The sequence below is a fragment of the Ovis aries genome, chromosome 26 (assembly GCF_016772045.2).
Source record: "Ovis aries strain OAR_USU_Benz2616 breed Rambouillet chromosome 26, ARS-UI_Ramb_v3.0, whole genome shotgun sequence".
In the NCBI taxonomy this organism is placed as follows: domain Eukaryota; kingdom Metazoa; phylum Chordata; class Mammalia; order Artiodactyla; family Bovidae; genus Ovis; species Ovis aries.
Window position 1 is genome coordinate 6,960,257 of NC_056079.1, and position 19,890 is coordinate 6,980,146.

The 19,890-nt window shown below is 42.0% G+C and overlaps 1 protein-coding gene across 3 annotated transcripts in view; it reads right to left on the reverse strand.

Annotated features, from left to right (window-relative positions):
* Positions 1-6,985, reverse strand: part of ASB5 (ankyrin repeat and SOCS box containing 5) — a 39,749-nt gene extending 32,764 nt beyond the window's left edge. For 2 of the 3 annotated variants that reach the window (XM_012105692.4, XM_012105694.5), the window contains exon 1: positions 1-6,985. This exon is cut by the window's left edge. Coding sequence is in view for 1 of the 3 variants with exons in the window: in XM_004021684.5 (XP_004021733.1) it covers positions 6,678-6,873 (196 nt within the window). In the remaining 2 variants the exon portion in view is untranslated. The other variant, XM_004021684.5, reaches the window with a different exon arrangement.
* Positions 6,986-19,890: the final 12,905 nt, after the last annotated feature.

Genomic DNA, 19,890 nt, shown 5'->3' on the forward strand with positions numbered 1-19,890 from the left:
TCAGCCTCTGGCCCCATGAACCAGGCTTGCTCAGTTCCACATCTAAAAGTTTTCTTTTTTTTTTTTTCTTTACATGCAGCTTGGTTCCATCAGCACTTATACATAACCAGGTAGATTCTGCTTTTGAAGTTTTTTCCTTCAGCTCCACCTTCTTTAGGATCTGATACTCTCAACGGACTTCCTTAGGGAACATTCATTGCAGAACTTGACGTTGTTCAGTGTAGCACTTTATGAATTTCCTATGTGCTTGCTGTTTGCTGGTATTACATGGACAAAGTTTGGCTCCACTGACCCAAGTTTCCTATGACTCAAAAGCAACTCGTACACTCTATGTGTTAAATACATGTATGTACAGCCACATATATACACATATATGCATTCATCCATGAGCACATAGCACATAATACGGTGCCAGGCGCAGAGCAGGTATTCAAGTGTTTACTGAACTGAATTAAATTCAAAATTGTATCAGTTATGTCAACTAATAAGAAAAGTAGCTTATTTTCATAATTTACCATCCTCTGAAAGAGAGTGCAAATTGAAAAGCAGAAGGTCTAGACCTAGTTTTCATTAACTACAGTTATTATATAAAAATTTTAGAGTTGACTATAACCATGCCATCTACATACAAAATTCAATTGTAAATTGTTCAGCAACATACTTTTTATTCTTCAAAAGGCTTAACAGATAAGCAATAAGCACACTGGCTCTTGTCTAAAAAAATTCTTTTGGCAATAAAACTGTGCACTCTTACAGGTAAAGATTTAGGCAGGAGATAGATGAATTAGAGGGCTTCCCTGGTGGCTCAGACAGTAAAGAATCTGCTTGAAGAGATGTGGGAGACCTGGAATCAATCCCTTGGTTGAGAAAATCCCCTGGAGAAGGAAATGGCAACCCACTCCAGTATTCTTGCCTAGAGAATTCCATGGACAGAGGACCCTGGTGGGCTATAGTCCATGGGGTTGAAAAGAGTTGGACATGACTGAGCAACTAACATACACACATATGAGTTAGAGGTAATAATAGGTTGAGAGATGAAAAGGTGAACAGGGAGGGCCGATCGGGAACTGGGAAGCTCTGGAGCATGATGAAATGAGGATGCATGCATGATGATGGAGAGCAGATGCCTGTGGTTAGCACAGCTTTTGTTTACCTGACGAACCCCAGGCAGAACCTTCTTATCTCCACACTCTCTCCTCAGTGCTCCCCGAGCACCCCTTCAACCGTGCAAATCAGCAAATTACTTGGTCATCAGTTTGTCTCTCTCACTAGACTATACATACCTTTAGGAGATAGACAGTGATTTGTCCGTATATTTCATCCTTAATGCCTAGCACTGTGCCTTTGATACAGAATACACACAAGTAAAAGGTATGGAAGAATATTCCCAGGAAACCAGTCCCCTCCTAAGCAATAATGAGCTATGCTGCATTCTTTAATTCCAAAAATCTAAGCATTTCTCCAAATACAGAGGAGAGGAACAATATTAATACATTAAAATATGACAAAGCCTTTTGCACCCTGGAAACTTTGTTCTCAGATTCCTGTTTAAATTCACAGTATTATATTCGTCCCTTCCAAAAAAAGTGCTCTGGCATTTCAAAAAAAACAAAAACAAAAAAAACGTAGAAATGTGGGCAAAACAAAAGTCTCTTAAAAACCTTTTTGGTTTGATTATAACGTCATGTTTCTTGCCATAGAAGAACTGTTCTATTTATTTCAGTTATTCTTATCTGGTGATTCTCCATTAAGTATAGAAAATGTATCCCCAGACTCTCACATCTTCAAGGTATTTTTATACCTTTATACAATGAGCACTATAAAAGAACTGAGCCTACAGGTTGGCTTGACATTTTTCAATGCTGAGATTCTGAGAAATGTTCCCAACATAACTAACCTCACAATCAATACAGTAGCACCAAAACTCACAGGAAACAAGTTGTTCCTGGGGAACAGGTATAATGGGCATGCCTGTTGCCCTTGCTGGCATCAGCTGTAAAGTTAAATCCCTTAAGTTGTTTTTAAACCTGGGATGGATTCTATTGATGGAGAAAAAAGTTACATCATACAAAGTTCTAGCTGCTTTTCCTACCCAGGTTCCAGTGTTCTCCAAAATGATAAGTCCTTTGTCATTGACTCGACTCAGAGTGCACGTTTATCCTGTATCCTATTTCCAAGTGTCAACAATAGACTCACTGGAAAAACAAAACAAAAGAAAACAAAAAAACAACTGCATGCTTAATGGCAACCCTGAAACCAAATTTCTGAAATCTCAAGCACAAATATTCTACCAGACTATTCCTCATACATTCTATATTCTATATCAAGCCTCAACTATGAAAGGAGTGCTGAGGAGGCTCGGTGTCACGAGATTGTTTTTCAGGCAGCCTCATGGAGTCATTACCTCGATGAATTTTCCACACTCTAAAATTTGGTCCATGGCCTTGCAGGCTTGGAAACCTGATCTGTCGGCAAAGCTGGAGCAAAGTCACATCTCGGAGGTGGACTTACAACTCAAAGAGCACAGAGCACCAAAGAGTGATGTCAAGATGCAAACATATTAATTTACTGCGAGAACCATAAATGTCAGATGAACTGAAACCCTCCCAGGGCAAGCCAGAACATTCTCTCTCTGTGGACAGAGGCAGAGGGGGAGCCAAGTCACAACCCGAAGGTTACTTGGTGACGAAAAAGTGAAACAAAGGGAATAAACAGTAAATAAATCAAAGACAAGACAGGAATTCAGAGTCTAGAGCTATGATTTCCCGACTCACCCTGACATTTCACACTAGAAAAGGTGACCCATCAGACTTGCCAGGCAGCTGAGGACCCAGCTGTCAGGGGTGGTATTACCTGGGAACTGCAGACCTACATGGGTGGGTAATTAGTTCTTCTGATTGACAGACTTTTCCTTTAGGTATGTCACTGTCTAATTCTGGGAGACCCTAAGGTAACCACTACTCTCTCCACTGGTGTATTTAAAGGTACCATCAGGTTCATTCATTTCTTCTTTTTGTTTATTTTTTGTTGTCATTCTTTTCTTTCCATTCAGACCACCTCCACCACCAGAAAATCTGGGGCCTCATGTCCTGATGGCGGGGTCTACCTGATCTACCAACCTCAACCCTGTCCCCTTACCCAACTCCAAAGACCACTACTGTGTAAACTGACCTTAAATTAGCTGTTTATATGTTTTCCAAACTTCCCTCATACCAGACACTCCCAGCGACTCCTACTGCTGCCAAAGTTAAGTTGAATTGCTTAGCTGCTATTCAAATTCTTTCATATCTGTGCCCAATTTATTATCATTTTTTCTATCGCATGAACCTTTAATTCCAGGCAAATCTACTGTCTCTTAACATCATACGTGCACCCTAACTCCTGTCTCTGCTCCCTTCTGGGTTCCTGGAAGTCAACTCAAGGTCTTCATCCTCCATGAAAACATCTCTGAAGGTCCAAATCTGAAATTGACCTTTCCATGCCTTAGGCTCATTTGGTATTTAGTGTATCGGGAAAGTAATTATTATACATAATACCAAAGGACAGGGGAGCCTGGCGTGCTGTAGTCCATGGGGTCTCAAAGAGTCAGACACAACTTAGTGACACAGATATCTCCTTAATTAGAATAACCTGCTTACAGTTGGGAACAGTACATTTTGCCTTTTTTATATCCTATTTCTCCAATGCCTTGATACCAGGGTGCTCAGTAAACAGGTATTTAGAATTGACCTTGTCTACATGTAGGTTAAAATGCTGAACTCTCCTAAGAGCCTAAGATAGAACTTGAAAGGTAGACCCTTAGCTGTTTCTCCAGGTGTCAGTGGCACATGCTTCTTCCACACCTTTAGAGGGATTTCATAAAATCGGCATTCTCCCCAGCATCTCACTTGCTCTCTGTACTGTCTGATGTAACAGCTGGAGACACCTTTCAACTTCTGTTAGTTTCACTGAATCAGCCTCAAAGTAAAGTACTGGCTTTAAAAATAGATTAGACCTCGGATATGTGGAGACTGTCATCAGGACATTTAACAGCAAGAACCTTATGGAGAAATAGTTACATAGAAAAGCCTCCAGTATGATGGCGCAGTTGGTAAAAGGGTGAAAAGTCAGATTTCTATGGCTTATTGGAAAAGCAAAGGGATCAAGAAGGAAACAGTCTTAAGCAATTTTAGTGGCCATGTTGCTTTTTGGTATTCTTACCTGATCCTACCAGGTCTCCAGCCTGATTGGAGAGTGCATTAAGAAAGATCACCCCTTATCTGTCTAAGACAATGAGCTGATTTGCAACAGTATCTGGGAAGACAGAGTTTCTTTTATTTCCTACCAAAGAACTATTGCTCACTGGGAGGACATCCAGACTGTTGTCAACAGGGTCTTCCGTGATTATGGAAGACATGAAAATACACACACCATCTCATATTTCATGGAATTTGGCAGCGCCCCATCAGAAATGTTGGGGAACAATCTGGCTAAGTCTTGAAAGTAGGAACGAGAAACCTAACTCAGAGTGGAACAGAGGTGATAATCTTTCCTAGGAAGGAGGAAATTGCTAGATTAAGCAAAGATAATTAAGCCTGATTGGTTAATGATAAAAACATAAACACAATAAAGATAGTTTAATCATAGTAAATAAAAGAAAAACCTATATTAAAACAGAGTATAATTTCTTCCTAGGCAAGGAAGAATTAATTCTTAGAGGTAGACCAAGAGTTTGTAAGGTTCCTCACTGTCCTAACATTAAAATATAATTGGAGACTGATTATTCTTACACTGAATACAAATTATAATATATTGTATTGGTCAACATATATGTGAATGCAAGCTATAGGAAGTGAGAATCTTGTAAACAGGTACAAAATTATAAGCAACATATAACAGATTTGAAATTTTGATGTTCCCCATTTATATTCTCAGAAAAAGTATTTTCTATTAGTGAGTGTTAATTTCTTTCTCTCCTTTTTGGAATATAATCCTAGAGTTCTAATATATCTTAACACAAACTCATCAAAACAGATGGGAACATGGAAGCCCTTCCCCAGCTTCCCGGGGTGGGGGGTTCCCAGCGTGAGCAGACTGAGATCAGGCTAAAGAGTGAACAAGCGTTTCTTTCATTTGTAAATAAGTTCAAAAGGAGATTTCAAAGCTTCCTCTAAACCCTTGTCAATTCACGAAAAATGTAAGATTTCTAGCCAATATTTCAGTTCTTGTGTACAGCAGTTCTCATAACACGTAGATGGGATTTGATGATCAAGTAATGAGTTACGGGCTTCCCGTGACCATAAACTTTATCACCTTATGCCTGCATCATCTATCTAGTCTTATATATAAAAACACGAGGTTTACTTTAAAATCTAATCTCTTATGTTTGCTAGTTTTTTAAAACAGAATATTCCCTTTACCAACACGGTATATATCACATTTAAACAGTTATCCCTTTTCTGAGCTGGTGGGTGAAAGATAAAATGTTGCCTGTTTCCTCTAGAGCCCACCTTCCTTGTCCGGGTTTCATCCTGGCATTTAGATTTTCCTCACTTTGAACGAACACATAACTTTCTCATTTTGCATAAGAACGATCTTCCTTGGGGGGAAAATGTACTCCTTATCTACCACATACACCAAAAAATATTTTCTACCTTTGTTCAATTTTACATATACCTACAGAGTCACCTAGATTTTTAAAATAAGTTATTCCACAAATTGAAAAATAAAGAAAAGCAGATACAGGCTTTCTATTCTAAGCATTCTTAAAAAAAATACATTCTCTAATTATGTGGTAGTATATTTTGATTACAAAAATTTAAGTTACTTTAGAGATATTTGGGGCTCTAAAAGTGCATGCTTGCCTGATGATTTTCAAACCAGAAATAATCAAGACTTTAAGAAATTGAAATGCCACCTTGAAGCCCACCATAAGAATTGCTTTTGTTGTGCAAAATAGCAGTCCAATAGAATGTAAATTGCTTTACAACCTTTCAAGTCTATGGTTAAAATGATTGTTTCTCACTTAATTTCAAATTTCAATTTCTTCTAAGAAATATAGATGGATGTACTTGGCTGCATACATACAACATTTGTTCATTCATGTTCCTGTCCTTTTGTAATCAATTTCTTACAAATTGAGCAAAGTGACAAAAATTCCATCAGGAAAACCCATGCCGTAAATCTTAGTGTTTTCCACAGTGTGCTTTACTTTATAATGAATTAGCTAATCTCAGTCAAATAAAAACTGTGAAAAACAAACAAAACCTTCAAATCTTCTCCTGTAACAATCATTCTACATATTCCTAAAGATTTGATTTAAAAAATCATAAAAACTCGGGTATATTAAGGACAACTGAAGTGCAATCAGCAGTTGAACCCTGTAAAAGTATGGCTTGGCAAGTGAAACGTTAAAAGTTTAAAAATATTTATGATTAAGAAAACATCTACCTTAGAGTACGTTCCCATTAGGTTATTTTGCAACCATACCTCGATTTCATTAAACCCAAAAAAGGAATTTTATTTTATTTTATTTTATTTTCTGAGGCCAGGAAGTGACTTAAATATTTTCCATGATGAGAAGCTGGCAAAACAGTCACTTTGAGTCGGTCCCTAGAGGAGGAAACCTGGGGTGTTTTCTTGGGTTGTGGATGAAAGATAAAGTCGGCGTGAAACCAGAACGCAGGCCGGACACATACCTCGTCCTTGGGTTACTCCGTAAAACTCGGCCGCTATCCGAGCCGCTTCCTTGCGGTTGCCTTTCACTATGTAGAAGTGGCTGAGGATGGCCAGGCTGATTTTCACAAAGAGCTTGAAGCAGAAAAGGGAGAGGATGGTGAAGTAGACATTGGAGAGCTGCTGGGCGAACGGCCGGTTTTCCTCCACCACCGACATCGCTGCGCAGGCTGGGCCGCCGGGCCGGTCAGATCCAAGTCCTGAATGTGCTTGGCTCCGGTCCGGGATGCTCCTGAACAGCTGGTCCTGAGGAAAGAAAATATCAGCTGGTGGCGATGCCTCCAGCTCAAAATATTTATACTGTCCATAAAAGTGCCTCGCACACGCCTATTGGTCTGACAATATTCCGGGGGAGCGGCGGCAACACGTGCCGAGTTCTGAGACGCCTGACTTTCCGAGCTGGGTATAAGATGACCCTCCATCTCCCTGCTCTGAGTTTCAAAATCCAGGTATTGACGTTAATGTACAGAGTGTTTCCTTTTTGTTGTCTGTTGTTTAGTCGCTCAGTCATGTCGGACTTTTTGCAACCCCATGGATTGTAGCCCGCCACGCTCCTCTGTCCATGGGATTCTCCAGGCAAGAATATTCCAGTGGGTTGCCATTCCCTTCTCAGGGAGATCTTCCTGACCCAGGGATCGAACCCACCTGCTTTATCAACTGAGCTAGCCAGGCAGCTTAGTTTTAGGGGAGGAATAATTGTCCTGAGAGCTTTGAAGGCTTTGGGTAAGGGGTTCCTGCTGTGAATGTAAAGCAAAACACATGATATCAAGGTAAAATGAAGTCCATCACCTTAAACCTTAGAAATGGTCCTATTTGTAGACTATGAGCTAAATTATCGAATAGTTAATAACTTGTGGATTTAATCACCGATCATCAAATTAGCCAATTATGTGGCTTCCGTTATTGTCAGGAAAAAAAAATGTATAAGTGGATAGACTGGAAAGCGACAGGGTCATAACTTTAGGCTATTTATTCATCCACTGAACACGTTTCAAGCACCTGCTATGTGTCGAGCATTTAGCTGGATGCTGGAGAGGCAGAGAATGTCACAGCCACAAAGAACTCAGAGTCTAGAGGAGGAAAGAGAAATGAGATAAAATACAAGTGAGGACAGGGCAGCATAAAGAGGAAGGGTCTGGTCCTGGCAGGATACAGTTCAAAGGCTTCCTGGAGGAGGCACTGTATCCAGAGAGTTTCAAACGGAAGTGCTTCATCTTTACTCTCGCAAACCAAGCAAAAATATATTTTTTTAGGCTGACAATCTTTGTTGCTGCTGCTGCTGCTGCTAAGTCGCTTCAGTGGTGTCCGACTCTGTGCGACCTCATAGACCGCAGCCCACCAGGCTCCCCATCCCTGGGATTCTCCAGGCAAGAACACTGGAGTGGATTGCCATTTCCTTCTCCAGTGCATGAAAGTGAAAAGTGAAAGTGAAGTCGCTCAGTTGTGTCCGACTCTTAGCGACCCCATGAACTGCAGCCTACCAGGCTCCTCCGTCCATGGGATTTTCCAGGCAAGAGTACTGGAATGGGGTGCCATTGCCTTCTCCACACAATCTTTGTTAGTTCAGTTCAATTCAGTCACTCAGTCGTGTCCGACTCTTGGCGACCCCATGAACAGCAGCACACCAGGCCTCCCTGTCCATCACCAACTCCCAGAGTCTACCCAAACCCATGTCCATTGAGTCTGTGATGCCATCCAGCCATCTCATCCTCTGTCGTCCCCTTCTCCTCCTGCCCCTATCTTTCCCAGCATCAGGGTCTTTTCAAATGAGTCAGCTCTTCGCATTAAGTGGCCAAAGTATTGGAGTTTCAACTTCAACATCAGTTAAACCCTATCTTATTTAGTTTAGAAATAAAATGCCACTATTTATAAGGGAATCCTTAAGCAAGCTATATTTTAAAAAGCAAAATAGAGTAAATTATTAAGAACAGTAATGTAGAGTGGCAGTATTTCGGCATTTAAGTAAAAAATAATATGCCGAGATACAAAATGACATATCATGAAAAAAAATGACCTGGCTTGAAGACTGTTCGTTGTTGTATTGCTTCCCGATTCTTCTGAGAAGTTCCAAAATCACAAATAATAACAAAGACATAAGAGAACAGAAGTGGCTCATTTTGGAATAAAGAAGCGTGTCAATGACGCGTCGTGCTGGGCAGTGTCGCAGGCTTTTTTATGCTGCATGTCTTATCCGGTTGCACTGACGTACACAAAACATCCCTAAGACAAAGGAGGTGTAGCTGTAAAAAAAATGTGCCAACAAAGCAGGCTTCTCCTTTCCCCAGGGACTGAGTGGTTCCCAGAAAAGTAAATTAGGTCAATGTATTAGAAAGCCGCCACAGCCCTCTTTATGGGAAAGCCCCCTGGTCTTGTTTTCAGAGGCAGAGAACTAGACTAAGTGGCTGTCCATGGGCCCCTGTGGCGCGTTCCACATGTGCTTTGGGAAGCGATGAAAATGAACTGCAGACTCTTGATGGTGGAGTAACTGACTGTGAGACTGTGGAGGCTGACCCTCCCGCTAGTCTTCCCCCTGGCACGGGGAGGCATGCCCGGGGACAGCTGGGCCATCACAGCGCTCTGAGTCACCTGCACCCACTTCCGTGCTGTGGAATCGGAAATAAAACCCACCTGAGTCACGCCTCAGCGTCTTCTCAGGTTTCACTCCTTCCTGTCTACCAGTAAGTGCTATTATAAATAATTATCTCCACATCAGCTCATCAGGGGACTGGATTCTTTGGGGCTGAGGAGCACTTTTATTTCAATAAGGCTGCTATCATTGGAACACTCAGTTTAACTCCCTACAGTTTTTACTAGTAGGAAAATACTAACTCTCCAATATCTAGGACTTATGTCAAGATGTCATGCTTCATTTTAATGAATTCCTTGATTTCCCACCTTTCTTTTGTTAGCATAAACTCTCCTTTGGCAACTTTTACCGTCTCTATTAATCACTAAATAGAAATTAAGGCTAAATAGAAAAGCTCATAGTATGGGAACTCATCAAATATAAACTAGATGCTGTATTTTTTACATTATAGCTCCTTCCAAGCAACACCATGTTATTGATACTTTATTAGTATCTAAAGGACACATGAAAAATATTGTGTATTTTCCTGGCACTCATGTTTTCTTAAAAAAACAACATGTTGATTACTAATTTACGTGATTTATTGAGATAAATACTTTTATCACTTACCATGTTCAGAGGATGTGGTAGAGTGAGGCAGGTGATTAGCTAGCATATCCTAACCCATCTAATCATGTCGGTTTTGATCAATCAAACTGAAACTGAGCTCAACAATTCTGTTACTAGAATGGGAGGAGAGTTAAAACACAGGGAGAAATCCTTTATTGAGAGTTTACTATCAGCCACATGTTTTATGTAAACCTCATTTACGATCTTATTCTATCCCAGAGGAATATCTATTATAGTCATTTACATTTGAAAAGATGAAGAAAGTGGAGTTCTGGGGGCTTTGGTGACCTATAAAAAGTCCATCTGAGCAACAGCACTATTTGAACACAGTTATGACTCTAAAATAGGTGCTCAAGTTACTGCCCGTATTTTCTATTTTTAAGCACTTACTGTGGGAACAAGCAAGTACGATTTGTGCATATGGAGAGTGAGACAGAGTCACACAGAAGTGCACACACAGCAGAGAGGTCAGACAAAGACTGCATTTAATCAGGTACCTAAATTAGCGTCTAAATCAGGGGGTGAGCCAGCCAGGCTCTGATGACTCCATGAGATGGAATCTCGTGTGTGCTTGATACCTGGGAGCCAAGGAAAAGGGGATTGTTTGGTGGCTGGGCTAATACTTCTGGATTGTTCAAGGCTGGTGAGCAGCTCCCACTGAAACAGCAGAGAGGAGGCAGATAGGGGGGCAGAGAATAGGGCAGTCAAGATGCAGTACACTGAAAACCACACCGAGTGCTCAAAACAGGGTCAAATGACTGAGGAAAAGCAAAGAGAATGAGGACCAAGAAAAGGACAGGGGGCATCACTGGTGAGCTTCAACTCGCTATTTGGTAGGTTAATGGAGGAGGACTTTTAGGACATCCGAGACCTGGGGTGATCCTCAGAGCATCTTTCAAACAAAAAAAAACAAAGAAAACAAAGGCCCCTGGGCTTCCTCTTTCAGGCACCTTTCTGGGTATGATCTCTGCTCCCTCCACCACACAGGTGTCAGAGATAAGACCACTCCCTGGGACCCTGACCTTTCCTCTTTCAAGTCTCTCTTTCAGCTTCCTTTAGCATCCCGAGTACTACATGCATGAGTTGACACTGTGTGTGTGATGTGTTTTCGAGACTTAATTTCATGTCATTCAAATGTCAACTATCATAATAAGTTTCAAATATGACCAGATTAGTCTATAAATTTCCAGAGCTAATGAGGCTAAATCCTTTTGACTTAACTACAGCATTGATTCAAATTGTTATACTAAACATGTCAAGAGGATATAATAAAAATTGCCTGTTTCTAGTGCTTTCCAGTTGTTAAATCTTAGCATAAATATTTTTTATGTATGGGAAATAGAGTGATCCTATTGAAACCATGATTTCCTTGTTTTCTTTTTTAAAGAAATATGATCCTCTTCTCTGGTAGAAATCTTAAGGCTCTAGTTGACTTTTTATTCATTAATATATTATTTTTATGTGAATATTAATAACTACTTCAACTGGTTGTCAGGACTATAATATACGTTACTGTTTATTTTATTTTATTTTTAAACAATTTTTATTTTTACTTTATTTTACTTTTACAATACTGTATTGGTTTTGCCATACATTGACATGAATCCACCACGGGTGTACATGCGTTCCCAAACGTACCCCCCTCCCATCTCCCTCCCCATAACATCTCTCTGGGTCATTTGGAACAGTGTCTAGCACATACTAAGTGGTGCTTTATAAAAATCTGTTGAATAAATTAATTTAAAAAAAAAACCAAAAATATGGCAACTGAAACAAACTGATGAAGATGAGGTTGGAAGGTGTAGCTTGGTGTGTAATGAGGTGTAAGAATATCCAATAACATACAGATGCCCTAAATTTCAATATAAATGCCCTATCATTTTCCATGTGAAATAAAATGCAAAAGATATGAATGAATCCTAAAAAAAGTGTTCAAAATAGATATATTCATAGGAATCAAAACAGGAAAAAATCCAAGTGTCCATCAATAGGAAGTGGATAAACAAACTGGGATATTTATAAAACATAATACAGTTGAACAATAAAAGGATTAAGCTACTGATATGTGCAAAACATAGAAGATTCTTAAGAACTTCTGCTGAGCAAAAGAGTACATATTGTATGATTTCTTTTATATGAAGTTCAACATTATAAATATCATATAACAATATAAATATATGGTGATATGAATTAAAAGGCTGATTTCCAGGGATAGGGTTGAGGATTGACTGGAGAGAGCAATGAGGTATCTTTCCAGGAAGATAGGAATATTATCTGTCTTTATCTGGGTGATGGTAACATGTGAGGGCAAAAGGAGAAGGGGGCGACAGAGGATGAGCTGGTTGGATGGCATCACTGACTCAATGGACATGAGTTTGAGCAAACTCCAGACATACTGAAGGACTGGGAAGCCTGGCGCGTTACAATTCATGGGGTCCCAAAGAGTCAGACACGACTTAGTGACTGAACAACAACAACAACATGGAGTATATATTTTAAAATAATCTTATCAAGTGTACACTTAAATCTGTGCATTTTACTGTAAGTGAATGACACTGCAATAAAATAAAAATTGACAAAATAAGTGTTGGCTTTTGGTAATGGCAGGCTAGTTAATTCTCCCAGCGGAGACAACAAAAATTTCTGGGTGAAATATTGAAACCACATTCCTAGTAATATCCACGAAGTATGAAGAAAGTGAGAAGTCACTGGCCCGAGAATGTAGGACAAGAGGAAAATCCAGAGAGGGATTTCAGGCCACGCTTGCCCCAGGGACCAGAAGAGATGGCAGAGAGATTAAGCAGTCCTCCTAAGAGTCCCTGGGGGAAAGGACACATAAAATGTGATGTATATAGTCTGCCAAGATTGAGGCCCATGGTACAGGGCTCACACTTACAGCTGATGTCCAGAAGAGGCAAAAGAGGAGTGAACCAGAGGTACACCAGCTACTTTCAATGACTACAATCTACATGGTCTAGAAAATTTCTATCCTGGAGATTGGCTTAAGGTGATTCAAGATTGCTAGCACCCATAGGCATCTGTCAGAAAGAAACAATGAAAAGCATGCTCTCTGGAGGAAGATAATATCACAGGCCTTAAATTACTTCTATACATCTTTTTAAAGATATATGTAGCATTCATTCAAAAATAAGGAAACACACAAAAAGATGTATCAATATGAATCAGAACCAGCACAAACGAAATGACAGAAAGAAGCCCATTAGTATTGGGCACAGTGAAGTTTCCAGAAATCTAAGGCGTGTCGCGTTTTTTTTACTAAGCTTATGGAGACGGAAGCCGATGTAGTCCCTCCACCAGGAGCGGGGGTGGGGGCATGCCCAAGGCCATGCAGCGCCCCTCTCAGGAGACAGAACACGGGGCTAACGTCCGCTGCAGCGCTGGCCTCTGCCCCGAAGCTAGGCTCCTTCCCTTTGCCAGTCTGTGGTGGCGGATGTGTTACTATGTTCCGTGCCATGATGGATGCAGGCAGCAATGATGCCAATCGGCTGGCGCAGACAGCAGCTTGGTCTGGTCTCACCGGGATGAGCCCTTTCCCTGGGCATCCAACAAGGGACCCAGATGGTTCAGGTGGTACCGCGGTTTGCTATCATCGTGTGTGGCCTCCAAGAGGAGGGTCTTCAGTGTGTGAGCTTGCAGTTTTCCAAGTGGAGACCGAACAGCTAGGCCATTGGCGACAGCCCCAGAATCAGTAAAAAGCTAACGAGGCTCACCGAGGGGCGTGCTGGCTGGAAGTGTGAGAATGGAAGGGGATTCCACCGACCAAGCGGGGAGACTGCGTCCACTCTCAGCTCTGCATCGCGGGCACTGAGGCTGAACAGCTGCCGCGGCGCAAGGACACCATCTGGTTTCAGCTTGGCCAAACAGGCAGTGAACCAGGCCCCGGCTTTCTGTTCGTGAGGAAAACAAACAGCAGCTGTGCACACCCCCGGCTCTCACAGACACGGTGCTGAGAAACGACTCCCTACCTCCCCCAAAGTACGGACGCTTTCCTTTATATGAAATTCACACAAAGGCTTCCCAGGTGGTGCTAGTGGTGAAGAACCCCCATCAATGCAGGAGACATAGGAGACGGGGGTCCATCCCCGGGTCAGGAAGAGCCCCTGGAGGAGGGCATGGCAACCCACTCCAGTATTGTTGCCTTGGACAGAGGGGCCTGGTGGGCTGCAGTCCGTGGAGTCAGACATGACTGAACGACTGAGCATGCACACACCAGAATAATCTCACAATATGCAAGATAATCCTAATAGTTTAATATATACTAAATAATTATATGTATGTGCTATTAAATCCCCTCAGAGGAAGGCATGGCAACCTATTCCAGTGTTCTTGCCTGGAGAATCCCATGGACAGAGGAGCCTGGCAGGCTACAGTCCATGAGGTCACAAGGAGTCAGACCTGACTGATGCCGCTTAACACAAACATCATACAAAGGCAGGTCTGAACCACTGTTTTTAGGGACACATACTTAGGTGGTACAGAGAAGGCAATGGCAACCCACTCCAGTACTCTTGCCTGGAAAATCCTATGGGCAGAGAAGCCTGATGGGCTGCAGTCCAGGGGGTCGGGAAGAGTCAGACACGACTGAGTGACTTCACTTTTACTTTTCACTTTCATGCACTGGAGAAGGAAATGGCAACCCACTCCAGTGTTCTTGCCTGGAGAACCCCTGGGACGGGGGAGCCTGGTGGGCTGCTGTCCTTGGGATTGCACAGAGTCGGACACGACTGAAGCGACTTAGCAGCAGCAGCAACTTAGGTGGTAAAATGAAATGAAGAACAGCAAGGCCGTGTTTACCAGGTTAGCGGTTATTTTTGAGCTGCAGGAGGTGTGACAAAGAATGTGTGTGTGGCAGGGGACAACATCCTGTGTCTTGAACTTGGGTTACCACTTTATGTATTTGTTTTATGTATTTTTCACTATTGTTGAATTTCACAAATTTTAAAAAGGGCCTAAGTCCCTTAGCATGTTAATGTGTAACAGAGTTGGAATCTACAGTTAAAATCACTTGCTCATGTGGGTTACCAGTTCAAAGTTAAAAACAAAAACAAAAAACAAAAAAACTCAAGCTAAATTAAGATCCAGATCCAGACATGATTCTACAATTTCTTATTCAGCTCAGAGGAGTTCTCACTCAGGAACAGGGTAGAGGTGGTGTTCCTGCACCTTCTCCAGCCAGGATTCTCACCTGAATGACAGTCAGCGCAGCAGGAGCCCTACCAGCTCAAGGCCAGGCCTCCAGAGTTCCTCGCTTATCAAACAGTTCAAACAGATACTAGGTCGGAAAGGATTGTCCACAGCCCTAGCTCTCTACCCAACAAACGCAAAAAACAAAACCAGTCCTTGCTGCTGGCAGTTATCCCAGGAAAAACTAGATTCCTGAAACGCAGTATTAATATTGCCAAAACCATGGTAGAAACTCAATGGTATCTGAGTGTACTAGCTGAGGGAAAAAAAGAAAAATCTGGATTTATTGACCAGATTGCCTACAAAAGGACGAGAACTGTAGAACATCTACATACTGGGCGCTTAGAAGCGATTTCTCAGCAAGAGCTGAAGTCGGGTACTGTGTAAATTACTAGGTCTTGGGAGGAAACGCCCACCCAGACACACTCTCCTCTCTCACAGTGACATTTATGACACTGAAATCTTTTTGCAGAGATTTTGAGCCTGCGACGGAGAAGGCTCCAGTCATCGGACCTTGTTTGGGGTGCTATGCCGGCCACAGGTAGTACTTTGCATTTCCCCTGGAGCCTCGCATGTGGGCACTCGGGTCTCTGTGCAGGAGCCCCACTTGGCTGCTGGCCCCTGGGTGTCTTCTGAGCAGACCCTTCTTGTGCCCTAGAGGCTGCTGCCACTGGCTTTTCTGGTGGAACTGCTTGGTTTTAAGAAACTTGTGTCCCGGAGACAGTTTCCATCAAGTTCTCCACACCTGTTCCAACTGGAAAATCAGCCTCAACAGACTGCTGAACTGAAAGCTACTTTTGGAGATTTTTTAATGCCTGTTCCTCGAGGGACCTTGGGAGGCAATTATGAATCCAGATGCTTTGTTTCCCTGGGAACTCTAGAATCCCAGTCTGGGTCACGTGCGTTTGATCAGCAGCTTGCTTCCAGTCTTCTGTCCCTTTGAAGCTTATCTGTTGAATCTATGAGTGTTTTTATATTCGATCCCATGGATAAGTCAGATGAATTCAAGGATATTGTTCCTCAGCCCAGCTTGCACCTAAATGCAGATTGCTGAGCTGTGCTCAGGTGTGTCTGACTCTGCAATCCCATGGACTGTAGCCTGCCAGGCTCCTCTGTCCATGGAATTCTCCAGGCAAGAATACTGGAGTGGGTAGCCATTCTCTTCTCTAGGGGATCTTCCCGACCCAGGGGTTGAACCCAGGTCTCCTGCATTGCAGGCAGATTGTTTATTGTCTGAGCCACCAGGGAAGCCCAAACCTATTTCTCTATAACCTGGCAAACACTTGTAGAGAGTGGAGCCTCAGTGATGCTAGTGTGATGAGCTGGAATGAGCCTTCCTTATAGCAAAATAGGTGGTAGTCGAGGATTTTGATTTCCCCAGACCTGATAGAGGGCCAGTGTGCCTGAAGCCAGGCATGAGATGGTGCTGAAGGAGGGAACATGACCCTACTCTTGAGTGTCGGATACTGGACACTGTCAAGTACCTGCAGACTCTTGTCTAGAATGTCTTCTCCCAGCTGCTGACAGTGACGCCTGCCGACTGCCCTCACTGTTGGTCCCCTTGGGGACCACCCGTGATGCTCCCCACACGCCTGTGTGCATGCAAGGCTCTGCCTCGAGATACCTTCTCAAAGAAGCCAACTGCCACATCGCAAGTCCATGGGACTTTATTCTAAATTAAATGGAAGGTGATTGAAAAGCTTTCTTAAAACCAAGGGAGGAGGATTTTAACTGGTGTATACAGAATCACAGAGGACAGGGACAGAATCGGAGGACCGGTGACGGTGTTGCTACACGGGCCAGCTGAGGTGACGCCTGGAACTAGGGTAACGAAGTGAAAACTGAGAAAAGTGGATAAAATGCGACACATTTAGGGATGGAGTCGACAGAAACTTGGTGACTAATTGGGTAGTGAAACAAAGAAGGCATCAAAGAATAACATCTTTGAGATGGCACAGCACAATCCTGGATGTGCAGGGGCAGAAAATTCAGAGCACCAGAATTCCATGTTGATTTGTGAAGCGTTACACAACCGCAGAAAAGAAAGTGCTGAGAAAAGACTCCAGGGCTAAACATCTTGTGAGACAATACGTGGGCTTCATTTCAGAAAATTGTAGCCAGAGAAATATGTAATTGGTGTAAATTTTAAAACATGGCCACGGATGATCAGCATTTCCATATTCTAGCACTATATATTACATGGTGTTTTTATTTCCTAATAAATTACTGGCAATGAGTTGCCATCTGGCACTTTGTAACTAAGCTAAGCATAAACACTGTAAACTGAATGACAAAAATGTAAGAAAACATGGTTCATTGTGATGTACCAGTTTTAGGCTCAGAGGTCAATCATGGCTTAATATTCCAGAAAATAGATTTTAATGATAAGTCTAACGCCACATAATGTCATTGTTGAATAGGGATTTGTTTTGTTTCGTGGCAAATTATGCTTGCTCAGAGACCAAGAGTGTCTTTGCCAAGAATTTATTTAACACAGGTTCCCTGTGGGGATTATAAAAATTTCATAAACCAACAGCATACAGGATAATGTCTCTTAATAAACCAATAAAGAAATAACAGACTCAAGCCAATAGTAGATTAATTATACCATCACTCCAGACAAGGGGACCTGGACATTTCTATGAGCTGGTTTTCAGGGAAAAGGCTTGACCAACTAGAGCTAATGGCCAGCTGCCAGCACAAGAATGAAAAGTCCCCTGTTGGTAGAACCTATGGCTTGGAATGATTGCAGTGGAGTTGATAGGCAAGAAGACAGTCCCTCTTGGGGTCGCTGCTGGTAACAGTTGCCTTCACAGCAGGAGCTAATGCCCAGAGATCTTTGGAGAGCTGTCTAGATCAGCAACGGCCAGCCTTTGCCTGGATGCAATGCTCTCCAGTGTTTGTAACCTAAGTGTCCCCTTGCCCCAGCTGCCTCCCACACATTCTTAGTGATCAGCCCCCAGGGACCCCTCAGCTGCTGGGCAACTTAGTGCTCAGCAGGGACGTGGCTGATGACATCCTGACACACAAGTTCACTTTTACATCAAAACACTAACTTCATTGGGAAAAGAATCTAAAAAATGAGTGGGTCTATAAAGCAGATTGCCATATGGCAGAAACTAACACGACACTGTAAAGCAACTATACTCCACTAAAAATTATTAAAGAAAAACTTTGTTCTTGAAAACCACTTCACTCTTAAAAACAGCTTCCTTTTATCATAAACAAGTAGATTTGAAATCATAACAAACCACTAGAAAACAGTATTAAACAAGGTAAGCATTTGGGTGATGACTGGAGTAAAAGAAAGCAGAAATTAAACAGCACAGATTTTAAAAAACAAAGAAAACCCAGCAGAGATAGAAGGGATCTTTCTTGGGATGTGTCATATGCATGGGACTGGCTGGCTTATCTGACCTTAGACCTGTCCTGCTTCTACCACCAATGACCACTCAGCTACACTACCTCTGCTGTGACTCTCCAGGCTGGTTCACTCACCCTCAAACTTAAACACCCAGGCCTGAAAACTTGGATGTCAGTCTCCTGTTTCCTTATATTGTCAATCAAATCGTAAGTTCATTAGGGTTTATCCGATTGGTGAAATCTGAGTCAGACGTCTGTACCTGGCAGCCAAGTGCTGGGAAAAGCAGTTATTTTTTGGATTCTGCACTGGGAAGGAAGAATGCACACAGTGCGGAACTACTGATATTACCATGTGGAGAAAGCACTGAAAAAAATTTAGGTAAACATGAATGACAGATGTCCACCATAATTAACATTCCAAAATCTTCACTGGAGTTTAAACTCTATTGATTCTATCCTCAATGTTCTCAGTTTCTGAATTTATTTTTTACTAAATAATGGCCAATGCAAGAGATGTAAGAGACATGAGTTTGACCCCATGGTATGTGAAGACTGCCTGGAGAAGGGCATGGCAACCCACTCCAGTATTCTTGCCTGGAGAATCCAATGGACAGAGGAGCCTGGTGGATTACAGTTCATAGCGTTGCAAAGAGTTGGACATGACTGAAGTGACTTAACAGCAGGACCACTGAAGTAATCAAAAAAAAAAATTAAGAACCAAAGAATTCTGGATGCCTGACTTAGAACGTTTCTTATGAATAAAGATTGTTTGAAAACTGACACTAATGTCTTTAGGAATGGATCAGCTGTTAGCCTGCTTTTTGGCAAAGTCAGACATTAAAAAGCATCTCTCTCAGTGGAGCTATAATTGATTACTTGAGCTCACTGGAGAGGGCTGCTGCTTGAGAGATTTATTTATAGTGCCTCAGATCTACACACTGGATTGATAGTCTAATGAAATGCTTCTTTTATAATTCCAATTATAAATGGGTCTTCAAATAATTTACTCCTAGATGAATCAGAGGCAGTGAGGACATGCATGGGCACCATTCTCAGGAGGCGAGCTCAGAATATTGGCCTTAGGGTTTTCTGTTTGCTTTACTTTGAGAGTTCATCTCTCTGCATAGGAATTTTCAGAATTAGGCTGACTGGCATTGGTTGTTGTAGTATCCTTCTTCTTCAAAGCAGATTTTTGGTTATCTAATACAGTTTCTGGTAGGAGTCTCTCTTTGTCTCCTTTCAATAGTATCAGCGAATTTCCCTGCTACTGTTCAACTTAAAAAAAAAAACAAAAAACAGATTCTCTTCTGTTACCAAACATTCTTGGCTTAGGCAGGAATAAAGCAGTTAACGAACACATCTTCTTTAAAGCACATCTTCTAAAGACACACACACTAAAAAACTTCTCAATA